The sequence below is a fragment of the Gobius niger genome, assembly GCF_951799975.1.
Source record: "Gobius niger genome assembly, chromosome: 3".
NCBI classification, from domain to species: domain Eukaryota; kingdom Metazoa; phylum Chordata; class Actinopteri; order Gobiiformes; family Gobiidae; genus Gobius; species Gobius niger.
Window position 1 is genome coordinate 3,435,518 of NC_136854.1, and position 21,793 is coordinate 3,457,310.

At 45.0% G+C, this 21,793-nt stretch overlaps 2 protein-coding genes across 2 annotated transcripts in view; both read left to right on the forward strand.

Annotated features, from left to right (window-relative positions):
- Positions 1-21,793, forward strand: part of LOC306960576 (protein NLRC3-like) — a gene marked incomplete at both ends in the record, with an annotated part of 115,704 nt that overhangs the window by 46,221 nt on the left and 47,690 nt on the right. The gene's annotated exons all lie outside the window — the stretch shown is intronic.
- LOC306960434 (protein NLRC3-like) lies at positions 1,781-13,638 on the forward strand (the record flags this gene model as incomplete). The annotated part of the gene is made up of 8 exons (XM_079552864.1): positions 1,781-1,842; positions 2,278-2,305; positions 3,941-3,964; positions 4,013-5,691; positions 5,754-5,921; positions 5,992-6,165; positions 9,291-9,337; positions 13,109-13,638. 8 exons carry the CDS (start codon positions 1,781-1,783, stop codon positions 13,636-13,638), a joined length of 2,712 nt encoding a protein of 903 aa, XP_079408990.1.

Sequence of the window (21,793 nt, forward strand, 5' to 3'; positions counted from 1 at the left end):
TAATCAAGCCTAGCGCCACTCAAACAGTATTTACAGCCAAGTCTGAGTGAAAACAATGATCTCCATTGTGTAACTGGATGAACAATATCCCTCTGTCAGTGTAGGATTTACTCTCACGGACAATTAATGAGTAAAAAACACAACATGTACAACACCTGCAGTGGCGCTTATGGCCTCTAGGGGCAGGAGTTTCTTAGCACTGCTTTAGCAAGGAAAAAAAAAGAAGACAAAAAGCTTTACTTTATCCAATTATTCAAAAACTACTTTAACAAATGCAGAATTATTGATATAGTTTTATACAAAATAAAAATACAAAGACAAAGAGGAGCAAAGTGGTTCAACAGCTCAGAATTACATAAATAACAGAGAATGCTAACATGATGCTTCATGTTAGCACCGTGCTATATGCTAACACTAGCTAGCACTAGCTACGACTGCTGTTTTTTCGCTTCTACGGAACAATCTGCTGTGAATAAATATCCATATGGACCTGATTTAGACATGACTTTATTAATGTGATGAATAAGTTCATATTCCACCAGAAAAAAAGAGTGAAATATTGGTTTTATTTCCCCCCCTTTGTGAAACCACGCCCCCTTATCTGACGAGACGCCGTCCGTATCTATTGTTTATCGTTACTATGGAAACAGCTGAAGTGATGTTGAATGTGATTTAACTGTTGCCAGATGTGCAGTTCTCGCCAGTTAGCCTGATATAAATGTATAATAATATGTAATGAGTTATTTATGAGCAGAAATGACCAACATTACAGACAATTATAGAAAAATGGAAAGAGCGAAGTTTAAAATGATGCATTAATTGTGTTGATATAAGATACAGAGTCAGAGACTTTGACAGAGTTTTGGAAAACGTATTTACACTTTCAATAAACTGGTCATTACTAAAAGAAAATCTGAGAATTTTTAGGGCAACAGCAAAACTTTGAATAGAAATTAGATTCTTCTAAAAAACAACAAAATATTAAGCACAAGAGTTTAAATGTGAAGTGAAGGAGCTGCAAATGTCGTCCCCAGAGAGAGAGAAAAAGCCGTTAGAGAAAATGTTCTTTAAAATGACAAGTTCCTAAAGAAATGTAATATTAAAGTACATGAAAGGTAAATAATCAGGACTTAAACAATGATGAAATATCTGAATATCTTGGTCAAATAAAGCTGCTGTGTTAAAGCAAATGAAGAGAGTGGACGAGTGGAGACGAGACCCGATGATCAAAGCCCAAACTGAACAAAGTCTGAGGCCAGTCTGGTCCTGTAGGTTCTGGAGCTACAAAGTCCATGAAGCAGCTCCCAGTGAGGAACATGATCTGTCAAAACAGAAAAAGACCAGAAACAGAAGGAGCTGGATCCAAGAAAAGAACAAATGTGAAAAGACTGGAGCAGCTTTTTGTTTCCATCACTGGACCCTCGTTTTACATTTATAACATGATCTGTCACACTTTCATGAACAAATGATGGAAAACTCCTGTACGACTGAGAGCTCACACAAACACATCACACTCTTTGGCTGAACTCATATAGCTGAGTAAGTCTGTGTGACATTTTGTTGTTTCCTCATGACAGAAAACCCCCGGACTCTTTTAAATAGATATTTGTGTCTGTATTCATGAAATGTTCTGCTCTGGTTGATCTTTTTTCACAGACTGTCTTCCTGATCTAATCTTCATGACCATAGACTCATAAAGTGTTTGGATTCACCTTTCAGTGTCTGTTATTTTGATTCTTAGTTTCCCTCAGTCTCAGAGCGAGTCAGAGCTGGACACACGATGGAGGAGAGAGAGTTCAGCAACGACGGAGCCTCTAAAACCACTGACCCCAAAGCTCAGAGGTGAGATCCACCACTGTCCTTTATATCAGAGTCTCTAACTCTGTCCTTTATATCAGAGTCTATAACTCTGTTCTTTATATCAGAGTCTCTAACTCTGTTCTTTACCTCAGAGTCTCTAACTCTGTTCTTTATATCAGAGTCTGTAACTCTGTTCTTTATATCAGTCTCTAACTCTGTCCTTTACATCAGAGTCTCTAACTCTGTTCTTTATATCAGAGTCTGTAACTCTGTCCTTTATATCAGAGTCTCTAACTCTGTCCTTTATATCAAAGTCTCTAACTCTGTTCTTTATATCAGAGTCTCTAACTCTGTTCTTTATATCAGTCTCTAACTCTGTCCTTTATATCAGAGTTTCTAACTCTGTTCTTTACATCAGAGTCTCTAACTCTGTTCTTTACATCAGAGTCAGACCTAAAGTCTCTCTTGTGTTCACAGATCTGCTCCTGGGATCAGCCCGGTGTCAGTGAGAAGTGATCGCTGGATTAATTTAAAAGGAAATCATGATTCACAGTAAGTCAACTCACACCACTTTATGTTAAAAACAATTTAGTGTTTGGGTTTAGAATTGGACAGAGTAAGCAGGAATATATTGTCAGTTCTCTGGTCGAGCAACTTTAATGACGCAGCGTTTGCCTTTGACCTATTTCTAAAGTGGCTTTTGAGATCAAAAATGTCTTTTAAGATTGACCTCAGATTTCTGCTGAGTCCACTCTCTCAGCCCTCTGTGTTATATTAAAGTCGTATGTGTAAACAGTGAATAGGAGCGGTGAGAGGACTGTTCCCTGTGGGACCTCATTGCAGCAACGTCTCCATAAACTTCATGGTTCCTAAAACAATCAAAACACAAAATCGAAAAATAAAAGGTCAGAGGAAGTTAATTTTAATAAGATTCTATTGTTTCTGTGAAAGAGCAGATGATCCTTTCCTGAGTCTGATCCAGGACAGTCCTGTGTGTTTCACTGAAGTGTCTTTTCTTCTTTGTCTCAGGATCCTCCAGAAACATCTTCCATCTGAACCTGGTCCCAGCTGTGAGTCCCTCAGTGACCGGTCTATGGACCAACAAATATACTTCAGGACAGAGCGGTAACTTTTGACTCTGTGTATTTTGGAATATTCTTGTCACAAAAAGGGAAGGATCGAAGAAAGATTTACTGAAGGAAACAAAGGCATCTTTAGTAAATGTTGACATTTTTTGCTGCTTTGTGACAATCACGATTATTATGCTGTTATTTCAATCACAAAGGATCAGGAACTAAAATCCACATAATGGACTGTAGACGAATAATGGAGAACAGCCTGTAAATAATTCTAGCTTTTTATCCACTTTTAATCATGTGTTTGATAAAACTACATTGTAATTTAATTTAACATGATTTATCTCTCACGTGTTTATCCTCAAATAAACCAGGATCCATCACATCTAATATAAATATTTCATGTTTATTGTAAATGTATTTGTTTAATGTGTTAGACCCAGTGTTGACGTCAGACCAGAAGGTTCTGAACCAGGCCCCGTCTGTGAGTCCCTCAGGAGCGACCGGTCCATGTTGGAACCACTGAACTTTTCCTCAGATCTGTAAGATTGAGTTTGTTTAAACACAAGGACAGACAGTGGTTTAATGAGGTTCTGAAAGTGTGAGAGAAACAGCTGAATCCTGAGGTGTTTGTTGTGTCTCTGTCACAGAGTGGAGCAGGCTCCAGAGCTCAGAGCTCAGCAACATCACACTCAGCTGGACTCCATATTTAAGGTGTGTCCTTCACTGAAGTTTGGAGATGTTCAGATGAATGGACTTGTTTCACACAGATCTGACACTGACTGCATTTGTGTTGTTTCTAATGTGTCTGTGCAGCTTCTGGAGGAGGACATCTTCACTTTTGTCCAGAAGGAGCTGAAGAAGCTCCACAAGGTTCTGAGCATAGATTACCCAGAATGCTTAGAGACTGATGAGGATGGAGAGGCTTTTCTGAAGATCACTGTGAACTTCCTGAGGAGGAGGCAGCAGAAGGAGCTGGCTGAGCGTCTGTGGAGCAGTAGGTCCATTTCACTCAGTCATTTGATCTTCTCTGAGACTCAGGCTCTGTCTGTGTCTTCATTCAGGGAGATGTTCTGGAGGTCTTCAAAGTAAACTGAAGCATGACCTGCAGCAGAAGTGTCAGTGTGTGTTTGCAGCAGATCTACACAGAGCTCTACATCACAGAGGGAGGGGCCTCAGAGGTCAACCAGGAACATGAGGTCAGACACATGGAAACAGCCTCCAGGAAAGCAGGCGGAGCAGAGACAGCCATCACATGTGAAGACATGTTTAAAGGCCCCGCGGACACAGAGGCGCCCGTCAGAACAGTGCTGACAAAGGGAATGGCTGGCATCGGGAAAACACTGCTCACTCAGAAGTTCAGTCTGGACTGGGCTGAAGGCAAAGCCCACCAGGACGTCCAGCTGCTGTTCCCCTTCACTTTCAGAGCACTCAATGTGCTGAAGGACAGGAGCTTCAGCCTGGTGCAGCTGCTCCATCACTTCTTTAGAGCAACAGAAGAAGTGAGCAGCTTTGAAGATCTGCAGCTGCTCTTCATCTTTGACGGTCTGGACGAGTGCAGACTTCCTCTGGACTTCACCCCAACCAAGGCCCTGACGGAGCCCACAGAGAGCGCCTCAGTGGTGGAGCTGCTGGTGAACCTCATCAGGGGGAGCCTGCTTCCCTCCGCTCGCCTCTGGATAACCACACGCCCCGCGGCGGCCAATCAGATCCCTGCTGAGTGCATCTCCATGGTGACAGAGGTGCGAGGGTTCAGCGACCCACAGAAGGAGCTGTACTTCAGGAACAGGTTCAGAGACGAGGCCCACACAATCATCTCCCACATCAAGACGTCCCGAAGCCTCCACATCATGTGCTTCATGCCAGTCTTCTGCTGGATCCTCTCCACAGTCCTGGAGCATGTGCTGAAGACCAGAGAGAGAGCAGAGCTGCCCAAGACCCTGACTCAGATGTACATCCACTTCCTGGTGGTTCAGGCCAAAGTCAAGAACATCAAGTATGAAGGAGGATCTGAGACAGACCCACACTGGAGTCCAGAGACCAGGAAGATGGTGCAGTCTTTGGGAAAACTGGCCTATGAGCAGCTGCAGAAAGGAAACCTGATCTTCTACGAGAGTGACCTGAGCGAGTGTGGGCTGGACGCTGCAGCCGCCTCAGTGTACTCCGGAGTCTTCACACAGGTCTTTAGAGAGGAGCCAGGCCTGTACCAGGACAAGGTCTACTGCTTCATCCATCTGAGTGTGCAGGAGTTTCTGGCAGCTCTTCACGTCCATCAGACCTTCTTCAGAACAGGTGTCAACCTGTTGGTGGAAGAGATGTCTAGATCTTCCAGGTTCTTAATTTTTTGTAGGAGCCCATTAGAGCTCTACCAGACGGCTGTGGACCAGGCCTTACAGAGTCCAAACGGACACCTGGACTTGTTCCTGCGCTTCCTCCTGGGTCTTTCACTGCCGACCAATCAGAGCCTTCTCCAATGTCTGCTGACACAGACAGGAAGTAGCTCCCAGACCAATCAGAAAACAGCTGAGTACATCAAGCAGAAGCTGAGTGAGGAAGTGTCTGCAGAGAGAAGCATCAACCTGCTCCACTGTCTGAATGAACTGAATGATGGTTCTCTGGTGGAGCAGGTCCAACAGTACCTGAGCTCAGGACGTCTGTCTGAAGGTGGACTGTCTCCTGCTCAGTGGTCAGCTCTGGCCTTCATATTACTGTCATCAGAAGAAGCTCTGGAGCAGTTTGAGCTGAAGAAATACTGTGCTTCAGAGGAAGCTCTGCTGAGGCTGCTGCCAGTGGTCAAAGCCTCCAACAAAGCTCTGTGAGTGAGGTCTATATAAGTATGAACCTTCTAAACTTCTCCTAAAACAGTGTTCTCTCCAGACTGAGCGACTGTAACCTGTCAGAGAGCAGCTGTGAAGCTCTGTCCTCAGTCCTCAGCTCCTCTAGTCTGACAGTCCTGGACCTCAGTAACAACGACCTGAAGGACTCAGGGCTGAAGATGTTGTCTGTTGGACTGAAGAGTCCTCACTGTAAACTGGAGCAGCTCAGGTCAGAGGGTTTACTCTTCATCTCTGTGAGTTTGTCATTTCTATGACTCTGTTTAACCCTGTGTTTCCAGACTGTCAGGGTGTCTGATCTCAGAGGAAGGCTGTGCTGCTCTGGCCTCAGCTCTGAGGTCCAACCCCTCCCATCTGACAGACTTGGACCTCAGCTTCAACCATCCAGGAGACACAGGAGTAAAGCTCCTGACTGCTCTACAGGAGGAGCCACACTGCTCACTCTCTACTCTCAGGTGAGGACAGTTATTACACAGTTATTACACAGTTATTACAGTTATTACACAGTTATTACACAGTTATTACACAGTTGTTACACAGTTATTACAGTTAGGACATTATTACTCTCATTAACGGTGTAAACATTGTAATGTAAGAAACAGGATTTTTATTTTTATTTTAGAAGTCCATTCAGATTCTTTAAGCATCTGTCTCAGTTACAACATTAGCTCATGTTTTGGTGTCGATCTTAAATTAAAAAGGAGAAGCAACGGTCCATCTTCACGTATGTGACAGTTAACAAGTCGGCGCGTCCAGGAGACTCTTCAGAGTCTGCTAACATTAGCCTTAAACATCGCAAATTCTGATCAATCCAGGTGTATAATCTGCTGTTGTCAAGATGTAGGTTTCCGTAAAAAACATTAATGAATGTCCAGAGCATTAAAGATTTGACTTCAGATACAAATTAGTGATTAAAAGTGTCTTCTGACCCAACTCCGATTCAGTTTCTTCTTTTTGTTGCTCAGATTCAAATCCAGTGGCCACGAAACATCATCTTATAATATGTTAATGATAAAGAAAAGGACCCCCATGAGCTGCCACCTTAACGTGGTGGGGTTGATTGAGTACCCGAATGATCCGAGGAGCTATTTTGTCCGGGGCTTTATGCCCCTGGTAGGGTCTCCAATGGCAAACAGGTCCGAGGTGACGGGTCAGACGAAGAGCACCTCACAAGACTCCTATGGACAGTGAAATATCAAGGACCGTGACGTCACCCGGCATGGCGCAGCCGGGGCCCCACCCTGGAGCCAGACTTGGGGTTGGGGCCCGAACGCAAGCGGGCACAGCCCGAAGGGACGACGTGGGCCCGCCCTCCTGTGGACTCACCACCCGCAGAGGGATCCATAGGGGCCGGGTGCCTCGACAACCTGGTCCGCATGCGCGTGGGTAACGACAGTGAGACCTGGGAGGGAGCGATTGGGAGGAACGGCCTCCCCGATCTGAACCCGAGTGGTGTTCTGTTATTGGACTTCTGTGCTAGTCGCAGTTTGTCCATAACGAACACCATGTTCGAGCACAAGGGTGTCCATAAGTGCACGTGGCACCAGGACACCCTAGGCAGGAGGTCGATGATCGACTTTGTAGTTGTGTCATCTGACCTCCGGCCGCGTGTCTCGGACACTCGGGTGAAGAGAGGGGCTGAGCTGTCAACCGATCACCACCTAGTGGTGAGCTGGATCCGCTGGCAGGGGAGGAAGCCGGTCAGACCTGGCAGGCCCAAGCGTGTTGTGAGGGTCTGCTGGGAACGTCTGGCAGATCCCTCTGTCAGTGGGGTCTTCAACTCCCACCTCCGGAAGAGCTTCACCCAGATTCCGAGGGAGGCTGGGGACATGGAGTCCGAGGTCTCTGGTGCCTGTCGCGGCGGCAATCCCCGAACCCGGTGGTGGCGCCTGGAAGTAAGGGATGCCGTCAAGCTGAAGAAGGAGTCCTACCTGGCCTTGTTGTCTTGTGGGACTCCGGAGGCAGCTGAGAGGTACCGGCAGGCCATGCGTGCTGCAGCTCGTGCGGTCACAGAGGCAAAAACTCGTGTCTGGGAGGAGTTTGGAGAAGCCATGGAGGAGGACTATCGGTCGGCCTCGAAGAAATTCTGGCAAACCATCCGGGCCTCAGGAGGGGGAAGCGGTGCTTCACCAACACTGTGTACAGTGCAGGTGGGGGGCTGCTGACCTCGACTGGGGATGTCGTCGGGCGGTGGAAGGAGTACTTCGAGGACCTCCTCAATCCCGTCGTCACGTCGTCTTCCAATGAGGAAGCAGAGGCTGAGGACTCGGAGGTGGGCTCGCCCATCACCGGGACTGAAGTCACAGAGGTGGTGAGAAAGCTCCTCGGTGGCAAGGCTCCGGGGGTGGATGAGATTCGCCCTGAGTACCTTAAGTCTCTGGATGTTGTAGGACTGTCTTGGCTGACACGTCTCTGCAACATCGCGTGGCGGTCGGGGACAGTGCCCCAGGATTGGCAGACCGGGGTGGTGGTCCCTCTCTTTAAGAAGGGGGATCGGAGGGTGTGTTCCAATTACAGAGGGATCACCCTCCTCAGCCTCCCCGGTAAGGTCTACTCCGGGGTGCTGGAGAGGAGGATCCGGCCGATGGTTGAACCTCGGATCCAGGAGGAACAATGCAGTTTTTGTCCTGGTCTTGGCACACTGGACCAGCTCTATACCCTCCGTCGGGTGCTAGAGGGTTCGTGGGAGTTCGCCCCGTTCGGAGAAAGCGTTCGACCGCGTCCCTCGTGGTGCCCTGTGGGGGGTGCTCCGGGAGTATGGGGTCCGGGGCCCTCTGCTAAGGGCTGTCCGTTCCCTGTGTGACCGCAGCAGGAGCTTGGTTCGCATTGCCGGAAGTAAGTCAGACCTGTTCCCGGTGCGTGTTGGTCTCCGCCAGGGCTGCCCTTTGTCACCGGTTCTGTTCATTACTTTTATGGACAGAATTTCTAGGCGCAGCCAGGGGCCGGAGGGTGTCCGGTTTGGGAGCCTCAGAGTCTCATCTCTGCTGTTTGCGGATGATGTTGTTCTGTTGGCTTCAACAAACCAGGACCTTGGGCGCACCCTCCGAGATCGGGTGAGGAGCTCAGTTACCCGGGAGGAGCTCGGAGTAGAGTCGCTGCTCCTTCACGTCGAAAGGAGCCAGCTGAGGTGGCTCGGGCATCTGTTCCGGATGCCTCCTGGTCGCCTCCCGCGGGAGGTGTTCCAGGCATGTCTTAGTGGGACAAGGCCTCGTGGAAGACCCACGACACGGTGGTGGGACTATGTCTCCGAGCTGGCCTGGTGTCGCCTCGGGGTCCCCCCAGAACAGCTGGATGAGGTGTGTGTGGACCGGGAAGTTTGGGCATCTCTGCTGAGACTGCTTCCCCCGCGACCCGGCCCTGGATAAAGCGGAAGAAAATGGATGGATGGATGGATAAAGAAAAGGACAAACTGAACCTCGCCATACTTTAGTATTGAGCTGGGCTTCACTGTTTATTTGTAACAGTCAATTTAAAACAGGTCCCTGATTCCAGGGCGATGACCCTGTAACTGTGAGGCTGTTTAGTTGTTTCTGTGTGACATCATCTGCATGCGCTGTTTAACTAAAGTGTGTTTCCTCAGACTGGATCCTGCTGGAGCTGAGAGGTTAAAACCAGGACTCAAGAAGTGTGAGTATAACGTTCACACAAAGCATTCTGGGAAACGGAGGACAGTGTTTGGGAGAATACTTTAAAATTGTTTTTAGCTACAGATACTGAATACTTTACATGAATGTATTTAGCCTGTTGACGTCCACCTGCGCGAGCTCGTGGTCATTATTATAACGTTTCGAACACCCGGAATACACGATTTAATATTCATAAAAAATCACGTCAATTTGCATTTCTTTTTTTTCTGAATTTTTCAGAGAAACCCAATATGAAGTGTAAATTCACCACAAATATCGACCAAAACATTTTTATACGGAATTATCTGCAGAAATGAACAGTTATATTTTAGTGAGGACAGAGGAGAGACTGGCTGTGCGTGTCAAAAGCAGTCAAAAAAGGTATGGAGGCCCTCCGGAGTAGCAAAAATTAAAAATCCTTTATTAATGCATGGACAAGAAGATTAAAAAACGGCAACACGTTTCAACAGCTATGTCTTCATCAGGGCGATTTTTGTGAATGAAATGACTTACAGGTGTGTTAAAATACCCGAGAGGGCTCACGTGAGGTGTCACGTGACCCAATGTGACAAACCAATACATACACACAATGTACAACATGAAATTATTAAGACATGGAACAAGCCAAGGAGCTTATTGTTACATATGTGAACAGGACTTATTAAAAAAAAAAACACACATTCACATGCAGGAAAACACATGTGAAAGGTACAATAATAACGGAGCTTAGTATGACCGCACATATAGATACTGACATGAGCACTGGTTAGAGGACGACAGTGAGAATGTCAGTATTTACATAGGACACCATAATGGATCAGGAGACGGGGAGAAATCTATCTCCTCATTGAGGCCCGGGGGGGCTGGTGGCTCGCAGAGCCTCGATCCAAAAAAGTTTCTCTCTGTAGGAGCCTTTTGAGTCTATCACCCCCCTCCGGTCATTGGGGACCTCCTCCAGGACCATTACTTTGAGATAGTTAAGACTTGAATGGCCACTGTTTCTATATATATATATATATATATATATATATATATATATATATATATATATATATATATATACATATATATAAAAAAAAACTCTTCCTCACCCTCCGCGGGCGGTCTCTCTTTTTTCCTCCTGCTCGGGTCCTCTACCAGAGGCCTGGGAGCTTGAGGGTTCTGCGCAGTATCTTTGCAGTTCCTAGGACTGCACTTTTCTGGACCGAGATGTCTGATGTATTTCCTGGGATCTGCTGGAGCCACTCCTCCAGTTTGGGGGTCACTGCCCCGAGTGCCCCAACGACCACGGGCACCACTGATGCCTTCACCCTCCAGGTTTTCTCCAGCTCTTCTCTGAGCCCCTGGTATTTCTCTAGTTTCTCGTGTTCCTTTTTCCTGATGTTGAAGTCGCTTGGTATTGCTATGTCGACCACAACGGCTTTCCTCTGCTCTTTGTCCACCACCACAATGTCCGGTTGGTTCGCCATTACCATTTTGTCCGTCTGTATCTGGAAGTCCCACAGGATCTTGGCTCGGTCATTCTCGACCACCTTTGGAGGTGTTTCCCACTTTGACCTTGGGGTTTCCAGCCCATATTCTGCCCAGATGTTCCTGTACACTATACCAGCCACTTGGTTATGGCGCTCCATGTAGGCTTTCCCTGCCAGCATCTTACACCCTGCAGTTATGTGCTGGATTGTCTCATTGGCCTCTTTGCACAGTCTACACCTGGGGTCTTGTCTGGTGTGGTAGATCTGGGCCTCTATTGCTCTGGTGCTCAAGGCCTGCTCCTGTGCAGCCATGATGAGTGCCTCTGTGCTGTCCTTTAGTCCGGCTCTGTCTAGCCATTGGTAGGATTTCTGTATATCCGCCACTTCAGTTATGTTTCGGTGGTACATGCCGTGTAGAGGCTTGTCCTCCAATGACGGGACCTCCAGCACCTCATCTTCTGGTCCCCATTGTCTGAGACATTCACTGAGCACGTCATCTGTCGGAGCCTTGTCGGAGCCTTGTCCTTGATGTACTTATGGATCTTGGATGTTTCATCCTGGATAGTGGCTCTCACACTCACTAGTCCTCGGCCTCCTTCCTTACGGCTAGCGTACAGTCTCAGGGTGCTGGATTTATATATATATATATATATATATATATATATATATATATGTATATATATATGTATATACATGTATATATATATACATATATATATATATGTATATACATGTATATATATATACATATATATATATATATATGTATATATACATATATATATACATTACATATATATATATATATATATATATATATATATATATATATATATATATATATATATATATATATGTAATAATGTAATAATGTATTATAAAATAATGTAACTCATCTTCAAAATGCTAAAATATGAATGTTTGAAAATTGAAAAAAAAAAAGGTCTGGACGGGTAATAATTTGCTTCAATCGAAATATGAAAATGTGTTTTTTATGGTCAAAATAGTGCCATTTGGCACAGTTTGTGTGCCGGAAATCCTATTTTGCACAAAAAGACCCATAGCACCAAAACCCTTTGGTGCAGAGACAAACCACTTTCCACAGATCTTGTCCACAAGGTGCAGACTGAGTGTAGTGAATTTCCCATGATTACATTGAAGTTTACCACAGGTATTGGCAGTTAGAAATTGGGAGTATTGTTTTCCGAGTGAAAATAACCCACATTTTTTACATATTTCAAGTTTGTGAGTTCCCCTGCATATAATAATTTGCCAGAAGGCCTCATCTTTCAAATGCAGTGTCATACAAGGATCTTGGCTGTAAGATCATTTTTTAAAAGGCGATGGCATTTGGGTATGTCAACTTTTGTGCACGGCCAAAATTTAGGCGGGAGGTAACAGGTTAATCCAATCAGAGTACTGTATTCTGAATACTTAAAATACTTTTATGTTGATTTTCATTATATTCTTGCATAAAAGCGGCGTATGGTTAAAAACGTGCAGCTGCACCATTAATTTAGAATAAATTAAAGCACTTTGCAAACGCCCACAGCCCAAAATAACAGAGAACTATGAATATGAAACTGAAATATAATCATTGATTAACTGCGATGTATTCAGCCCCGCCCATCATCAGACCTCCTTTGGAGCATTTTGGGGTAAATTAATCTAGAGTTTAAAGGTGATCCAGTTGAGTCAAATGAGTTTCACCAATTAACTTCCTTTTTATTCAAACCTGAAACTCTGAGTCATGAACCACAGAGACGTGTTTAATGAGCCACGTCAGAGACTTTGATCCAGTCACTTTGTTTCAACACGTTTGAGCTTGAAGTAAGTCATTTGTGAATTCGAACAGAAAATACATTTATTATTTAGAAAAGAAACAAGTTTTGTCTTTAAATATTCTTAAATCAGTAATTTACAGGAACTAAACTAAATTTACACCTTCATGAGTCTGAGACGTGTTTTGTTCCTGATAAACCACTTTCTAAGAGTTTAAATGTAAATGTTCATTATGTTTCTTTATCTGCGACAGCGCGACACAATCAAGAATTCAAGTTTTAATATGAAAGAAAATATTTGTTAAATGTCACTTCAGAACATTCCAGGTTATGTGTGGCTACGTCACAAGAGAAACTAAACTGAAACATAAATACATGAGCTCAGCTTCACTCAGACGATCCTGTGAAGCCTTTGGAACAGAAGCATTTTTACAGAAACAATCATTAAAGCTCATCTTTTAGTCTATTGTCAGGGTGAAATGTTACAAACTAACTATCGCTGTGTTTTCTCTCCGTCAGATTTCACTGAACTCTCTCTGGATCCAAACAAAGCTCAGATAAAACTCAAACTGTCTGACAACAACAAGAAGGCGACACATGTGAGAGAAGATCAGCCGTATCCAGATCATCAGGACAGATTTGATGTCAGGTCTCAGCTTCTGTGTGACTCTGGTCTGACTGGGCGCTGTTACTGGGAGGTCCAGTGGAGAGGAGGGGTTTATATATCAGTGTCTTACAGAGGAATAAGGAGGAAAGGACGAGGTGTTGACAGTGGGTTTGGATACAATGATCAGTCCTGGAGTCTGTTCTGCTCTAAAGGTGGTTTCTCTGTTTTGCATAAAAACAATCAAACCTCCCTCCCTCAGCCCGGCTCCTCCTCTGGGACAGTAGGGGTGTATATGGACTGTGCTGCTGGCTCTCTGTCCTTCTACACAGTCTCCTCTGAGGAACTGATCCACCTCCACACCTTCAACACCACCTTCACTCACACCCTGATCCCTGGGTTTGTGCTCTGGGATTACGGCTCCTCAGTGTCTCTGTCAGACTGAGGATCAGAGTCTCAATTATACAGATGAGTTTCAGTCACATGACCTTTTCCTGACATTCCTTTCCCAGTTCATTGATAAAACAAAGTAAATCATTAGAGACGTTGTAAAAAATCTCCTTCAGATAAATAAATAAAATAACTAAACCGTATGAAGGGAAACTCTCGGTCACGTCTTTGTCTTTTTCTAAATCCTTTTGTTCCAGAATCCTGAGTTCGGCATCTGTCATTAAAACCACTCAATAAATGAATTAATGACATTGATTTAAATATGTGACCAATGCAAAGTGGATTTATTACATATCAGTTTTTGCATGTGCGTTTAGACGCATCTTTCCCCCGTGATTCGGTGGCGTGTGTGTGAGGGGCTGGTGCTTTTACTGCGTGAGCTTGAGGACTCACAGTTCTGTTGAACCGGAGCCGAAGCTCAGTGTCCATGTGTGAAATAAATATTCGTCCTTTGGTCTGTTCTCCTCGGATTCTCATTCATGGCTCTGTCTCAGACCCTGCACTCACAGACATAGGCCTGTTAGCCCCGCCCACTCTCTGTAGCTGATTGGAGGAGACGAGAGGGGAGGAGCGCACATGGCTCTGTATATTTTTAAATTATACAATTATCTAAAATAACAGATATTTTAAGTCTTTTTTGTTCCTCAGAGTCTCTTTGGTTAAAACAGATGTAACATATAAAGAAAAGTATTTTTTTATAGGGATGCACCGATACCACTTTTTCTAAAACCGATACGAGTACGAGTACTTTGATTTAAGTACTTGCCGATACGAATACTGATACGAGTACAAGGCATTTTCACAGCAGATTAGTTTGTAATTATTTAATTTACTCATGTACATTTCCTTAAGTATCGTGAACCGATATGCAAGTAACAGGGGTCAAAATGTAGTGCTCCGCAAGCTCTAATTTTGGGTGGGGTTCGCGAGAAAATAATAAAAGTTGGCTCTGTGGTGCCCCCTCAAACAGGCAGTTTACATTGACTCAATGGAGGACCGGTCGCAAAAAAAACTCATCGTACAAAAGTGACATTGGCCAAGGACATAGACCACGTCAGGATATGTCAAAAAATATTTTATGACCCCGCCCTAGATGCTACAGGAAGTCGGCCAATCTTGGCCCGAACCTCAAACCTTCAAAATCGTACTTCTTGATCCTCTGATCCTCGAGTTTCCAATGGAAAGCCTCCAATTTTGGCCAACATGTCCCAAACCCATTTGGCTTGGTGTGCCAACGCAGCCGCTACCGCCAAAAATGCCTTTAAATGGGCTTTTAAGTGGCTTGTAAGTGGCCCGCCCATCCTCCGTGAAAATAGCCAGAGTTCTTTGCTTCGCAGCATGTTGGACTCAGTCAGTTTCTCCTGAAATTTGTCAATTTTCCAAATTTCCCCCTTTATTCACAAAAGCAACAGTTTAAGACTCGTACGGACTTATACTAACCCTCTGTCAGCAAAAGAAGTTTTAATTTTCAAATTCAGCTTTTTCTGGACTGTACAATCACAGGAAGTTCAGTCCGGCTGTTTCCTGTCCGCCTCTCTGTGTGTTCCTCGTACTATATGGGTCTCACAAAAATATTGTCAGTTTCTCAATACTCAAGAATACAAGTACGTTCTCGTGTGCTCGGCAAGTATGTACTTGCTGAGCACACGAGAAGTATGGACTTAGGGAGAACGGGAGAACGCATAAGTTAAACGTATTGGAACAGTGCTCGTGTACTCGGGGCTTTCAACTAGCTGAGCTGTTACTTTCACCTGCGTGCGTTTAACTCCTCGGGGGAACGGCAAGGGGAGAAAAAACATATTATAGGTATATGCATATGTATGTGTAGTATATACACTGCTCACAAAAACTTAGGGCACACTCAAAAAACACAATGTAACTCCAAGTCAGTCAAATTTCTGGGATATCAGACTGTCCAGTTAGGAAGTCACGCTTATTGTGAATCAATTTCACTTGGTGTTGTGGAAATTAAACAGACAACAGGTGGAAATGAGAGGCAATTAGCAAGATCACTCCAAAAGAGGAATGGTTTTGCAGGTGGTGACCACAGACCATTTCCTTGTTTTCATCCTTTGTACCGTATTTTTGGAACACGTTTGCATTTGTCCAGTGTTCTCACCACTAGAGGTATCATGAGGAGGCATCTACAACCCACACAAGTTGCTCAGGGAGTGATGCTCATCCAAAATGGCATGTCCATTTGTGCTGTGGCAAGAAGGTTTGCTTTGTCTCCCAGCGCAGTGTCCAGAGCATGGAGGAGATACCAGGAGACAGGCCAGTACACCAGGAGACCTGGGGGGGGGGGCGACCGAGGTCAGCAACCCAGCAGCAGGACCGCTATCTGCTTATTTGTGCACGGAGAAACAGGAGAAGCACTGCCCGAGTCCTACAAAATGACCTCCAGAGGGCCATAAATGTGCATGTTGGTACTCAAACGGTCAGAAACTGACTCCATGAGGGTGGTATGAGGGCCCGACGAAGTTGGGCCGGTGCTTACTGCCCAACACCGTGCAGCCCGTTTGGCATTTGCCTGAGAACACAGCGATTGGCAGATTGGCCAATGGTGCCCTGTGCTCTTCACGGATGAGAGCAGGTTCACCCTGAGCACGTGTAACAGACATGACAGAGTCTGGAGACGCCCTGGAGAACGTTCTGCTGCTTGCAACATCATCCAGCATGATCGGTTTGGTGGTGGGTCAGTGATGGTCTGGGGAGGAATTTCATTGAAGGGCCGCACAGCCCTCCATGTGCGAGCCAGAGGTTCCCTGACTGGCATTGGGTACCGGGATGAGATCCTCAGACCTATTGTAAGACCATATGCTGGTGCTGTGGGCCCTGGGTTCCTTCTGATGCCTGATAATGCCAGGCCACATGTGGCAAGAGTGTGTCAGCAGTTCCTGCATGATGAAGGTATTGATGTTATGGACTGGCCTGCCCGTTCTCCAGACTTAAATCCAAGAGAGCACATCTGGGTCATCATGTCTCGGTCCATCCATCAACGCCACGTCGCACCACGGACTGTCCAGGAGCTGACTGATGCTCTAATCCAGGTCTGGGAGGAGATCCCTCAGGAGGACATCCGTGGTCTCATCAGGAGCGTGCCCAGGCGTTGTAGGGATTGCATTCAGGCACGTGGAGGCCACACACACTACTGAGGATGATACAGACTCGTTTGGAGGAATTTCTACAGAATTTGGATCAACCAGTGACCTGATTTGTCACTTTGATTTTGACTATAATTTTGGATCCAGACCTGCAGGGGCTGAGCATTTGATTTCCATTTCTCATTCTTATGTTATTTTGTTCTCAACACATTGCCCTACAGTATGAATAAAGATTTTCCTCTGAAAAATCGAATTGATTGACATCTAGGATGTGTTTTTTGAGTGTGCCCTAAGTTTTTGTGAGCAGTGTATTATTGCCCAAACTGTAATACACAACTGCGGTCTTTCATAAGGTGAATGCAAAATCCGCTATGTTCTTCACACAGCCTGTGTAGCCTCATTGGTAGAGTGATGGGTTCCCATCTGTATAGTTGCTGGATCGATCCCAACCTTGACCATTTTTTTTTCTTTTGAAATCTGCATTTACTGGAAAGAACATGAATCACTGCCTATGGTTCCACCCTCATCAAAAACAGGGAAAAAAACCCTCTCCTCCAGTGGGCTGCTGGGACCTAATTTTGGCCCGTGAATTTAGAGAATCCTCGCCCTCATCAGGCCCATGTTTGTATGGACTTATAGCTCAGTGATAGTGTGGTCGTCTGAGGTGAAGGAGGTAGCTAGTCCACACATGGGCCGCTGCACACTTGTCCAAGTTTAAAACACATGAGCGCGGGGTATTTCATTAGATATTTTTTCATGTCGGCTGGCATTTGCGGTCTCTGTCGAGCGTCATAGCAAGAATGTTGGTTTCCCAATTGTGAGACTGCTGGATCAATTCTGACCTTGACTTTTTTGGGGGGTTTTGTTTGGACTCGGCACCTAATGGATATAACATGAATTAACGCCTATGTTCCCACCCTCTTGAAAAATGTGGAAAGAACGCTTCCAGAATATGCAAACTAAAGACAAAGAAATTGTGGGATAGTAGGGAAACAACTGAGGCAACACTGGGGACAATGTTGAAGACAATTGAAAAAAGTGTATGGTGGGACACATGACCTGAATTTACCACTCCCCTCCAGTGGTGTACTGGGAATGATTTATTAACCGGTGATTTAAAGAAGAGTAGCCCACATCAGGCCCACATTAATATGGAGTTACAGCTCAGTGATAGTGTGCTGGTCTTTGGTGTAGGAGGTTGCCAGTTCAAATATGGCTTTGACACTTTTAGAATGCTTTCTCTTTTCTTGCCGGTGCAAGAGTGAGGCCAGGTTGGGTGTGAGGCAGAGGCTACAGCAGTTTTGGGTGAGAAAGAGCCCAGCTCGGCTTGCAAGAGTCGAGGGCCTTTATCGCCACGCACGGCTTTAATTTATTATATTTTCATTCAGTATAATATTACATTTTTATTGCACTGTCCATCATAGACAGAAAAGCCCATGTCCTAAAGCTCCCAATGCCTGTGCTTTAATCATTTATGTATTTTTATTTAACAATAGTATTGAGATGTTACTTAAATGGTCTCTTTTCGTGTTTGCTTCAGCTCCGTGTAGATTTTCTTGTGTGTTTGTAGCATCTTAGCGAGTAGCTACAGCGTTTTCATTGTTCTGCTGCAGCTCATTTTCGCTCAATATGGACATTCTGTATCTCTTTAATTGGATTTCTTGAGGACTTTTTAGTTGCTGGGTTAGCTTTTCAGATGAATAGACCCCTGGGTTTAAAACGGCATCAGAATGGCCAAAGCTGCTAGCCGTGAGTTAGCAGTGTTAGCCTGTATGTTGTAAACACTGCAGACGCTGCAGCACTAACAACATTAAGCTCTGGTTAAATCCAGCACAGACTGCAGAGAGTGCAGTCTGTAATAAAGTCAGCTCTATGTGGATTATTATATTTCCACTAAAGAATTTTCCAGTTTGTTGCTTCTTCTCTCCTCAGCTGAGAGGTGCGCCTCGTCAGTGCGCTGGCCGCACATCAAATGGTATCGGTTTCTGGTATCGGCACCTCATGAGTATGAGTACGAGTATGAGTACAAGCATGTGGTATCGGCCTGATACCCGATACTGGTATCAGTATCGGTGCATCCCTTATTTTTTAATGTAAAAATATATTGTTTTAAGCTGAAAAAATTGCATATTTTCATCGCAACTTTTGGAAAAATGGCATTTTACCCCAACAATCACAAAAAATGCCCACGAAATCCTGGAGGGACTGCCGTACCAACCATGTTAAGTCAATGGGAAATGAGTCAAACTTTACCTTTATCTATGTCACTTCCTGTCAGCAGCTTCAAAAATCTAATTAAAATAACTTTTCTGCCCAACATTTCTTCATTCAAATCACTGCTTCACTGAACTGATAATTATGTAACTGATGTTATTCTTGTAAATAAGTCATATTTCCAGAAGCATTAAACCTGTCATGTGACCTTTAATGGACAAAAGTAGAATCTGGAAACATCCCTGTTTCACCTGCAGCGTCTGGCCTTAAATGAAACCTTTTCTTTTCCACCTTTGAGGCGAGCGGTTCACGCCTGATTTGGCCTCCATTACCCTCAACACCCATGAGATGTGCAGTGACTCCCGGTGTCCATCAGGGGGCAGCATCAGGCATGTTCAGGGCCCGAAGCTCCAGGAAGTCATTGACCCTGTTTGATAAAGTTTATATATTCAGCTTCTTCACAGTTTTTGGTCCGCGGTTCAGTTCGGGACCCGGGCGCCGTAAACAGGGGGTCGGGTCCTGTTTACGTTACATTAATCCTGTAATGTTTCCATGACGTTACTCAAGTACAAATATAGCTCCTCCCACTTGTGCCTCTTTCAAACACATGAGTCTAATCATTGACTGTGGAGTCCCGTGAGGCGGAGCTGCTCTTTGCTCCTGGTCGGGCAGGTTCCACAGCATTTCTGCACACTGTCTGCTGTATGAGCCTCTCCTCCTGTCACCTGTCTGCAGCCCCGCCCACCAGGACTGAAGCCCCACCCACCTGGACCGCAGCCAATCCAGGTGCGGCTCTGAGTCGCTCCAGGAAGAAACGCACAAACCAGTCTCTCCGTCAGACGCACTTTTTTTCTGGGACACGGTGGACTCTGTGGATCCGCTCAGGTTCGACTGCTCTCATCATATTCAACCCCTGCTCTGGGATAGACCTGGTTTAGTCCTGGTTTAGTCTTTAGTCTGGTTGAGACTTTCTTCCTTTATTTCCTTGTTCTTTGGCCTTTGTTGGTCTAAAATCTGATTTATTGACTCTTTAATCAGACCTAAAATGCTCAGTTTCATGTTTATTATTTTAGCTGAGTCATGTTTATCACTATTTTCTAATCAAACTATAGTTGTAATCTCTGTAGCTGTAATACTGACGTGTGGCTGTAGATGGCACTGTGGTCTTTGCTGTGGGGCTAGTTTCTCTTCATTTGATGTAAACACTGGTTTCTCAAATATAAAAATGATAATTGACGTTTTTATTTGACATGTTACAGTCATTGCCTTGTCATTGTCTGGAATGACTCATGACCTTTAGGAAAAGTCTCAACATCAACATTCATTTCTAGATTTCTGTAGGTTTTTGTTGTAAATCGCTGTGATGCCAAGAGTTAAAAAAGTGTTTCCACAACGGCCGACGTCTCACTTTACAGAAGCTGACTTTACTGTTAAAGCAGAGGGTCTCCGTCTGGTTCCACTGGAAAATAACTGGTGTCAATAAAAGTATGTGAGTCGCTAACGCTGAGGTTACTCCGACGCGCTGGTCCCTTTGCAGAGATTTTCAGCCTCAGGGTAATTCTCCTTCCCTCATCACTGTCTGCTGTATGAGCCTCTCCTTGTGTCACCTATCTGTAGCCCCGCCCAACTGGCCTAAAGCTCCGCCCACCTGGTCCGCAGCCAATCCATGTGCGGCTCTGAGTCACTCCAGGAAGAAACGCACAAACCGGTCTCTCCGTCAGACGCATTTAGTGAAATAGTCAGTAAGATTTTTCACATGAAAGCCGCAAGCAGCGATGAAGGCCCTCGCCCCTGGGGCACTCCCCCCGCCTTTCGACTGCCACGCTTGCTCTCGTCCCATTTTAAGCCCCCCTGATCACTCTCGCTCAATGCTCTACATATGATGCTACACAGGCACAGAAGATGTACCAGCCGAACTAACAAATATCTTCATAAGATAAGATAATAATATATTTAAATATTTTGTAATTTGAGTAAATTCCCCTGGCCGCCCAAAGATTTGTTGAGAGGGTGCTCTAGCCCCACAGCACCCTCGATGTTGAAGCAATATTTGGTTAAGACCCATATACTAGTACGAGGAACACACAGAGAGACGGACAGGAAAAAGCCAAACTGAACTTCCTTTTATTGTACAGTCCAAAAAAAGATGAATTTGGAGCAAAAAACGTCCAAATTAAAGCTTCATCTTTCGATGACAGAGGGGTAGTATAAATACGTACGAGTCTAAAACTGTGGCTTTTGTGAAGAAAGGGGGAAATAAGGGAATTTGACGAATTTCAGGACAAACTCTGACAGAGGCCAACATGCAACCAGGCTAAGAACTCTGGCTATTTTCACAGAGGATGGGTGGGCCACTTACAAGCCACTTGAAAGGCCACTTGAAAGTCAAAATGGCCGCCTCCCTGTGCGTCCGGGCGTGGTGCTCCAATTCAGTTTTTGGGTTACCCTGATGTGCCCTTTGACTGTGCCGAAGGGTTTGGGCGTACGCCCAAAAACGCACATTTTCATTTGAATAGGGTCAACTTCGAGAGGGCGCGGTGGAGGCATTTTTTTGTGGGCACGGCCAATTAGTCTATTCCCATAAATTTTTACACCACCCCAATGTCTCCGCCAACTTTGGTGAGTTTTTGGCCACATTTAGCGGGTTAAAAGTACGATCATTTCCGGAGACCAGGGACTGCATCCGGCTCGGGCCTATTAAAAAAAAAAAAAATGTTATGTATAAACTCAGCTTCTTTATTAGTTTTATTTTGAACCTGATTGGACGATGTAGCGAGAAGAACCAACATTTAAATTGAATAGTTACCCAAACTCATCCCTAACTTTATGAAA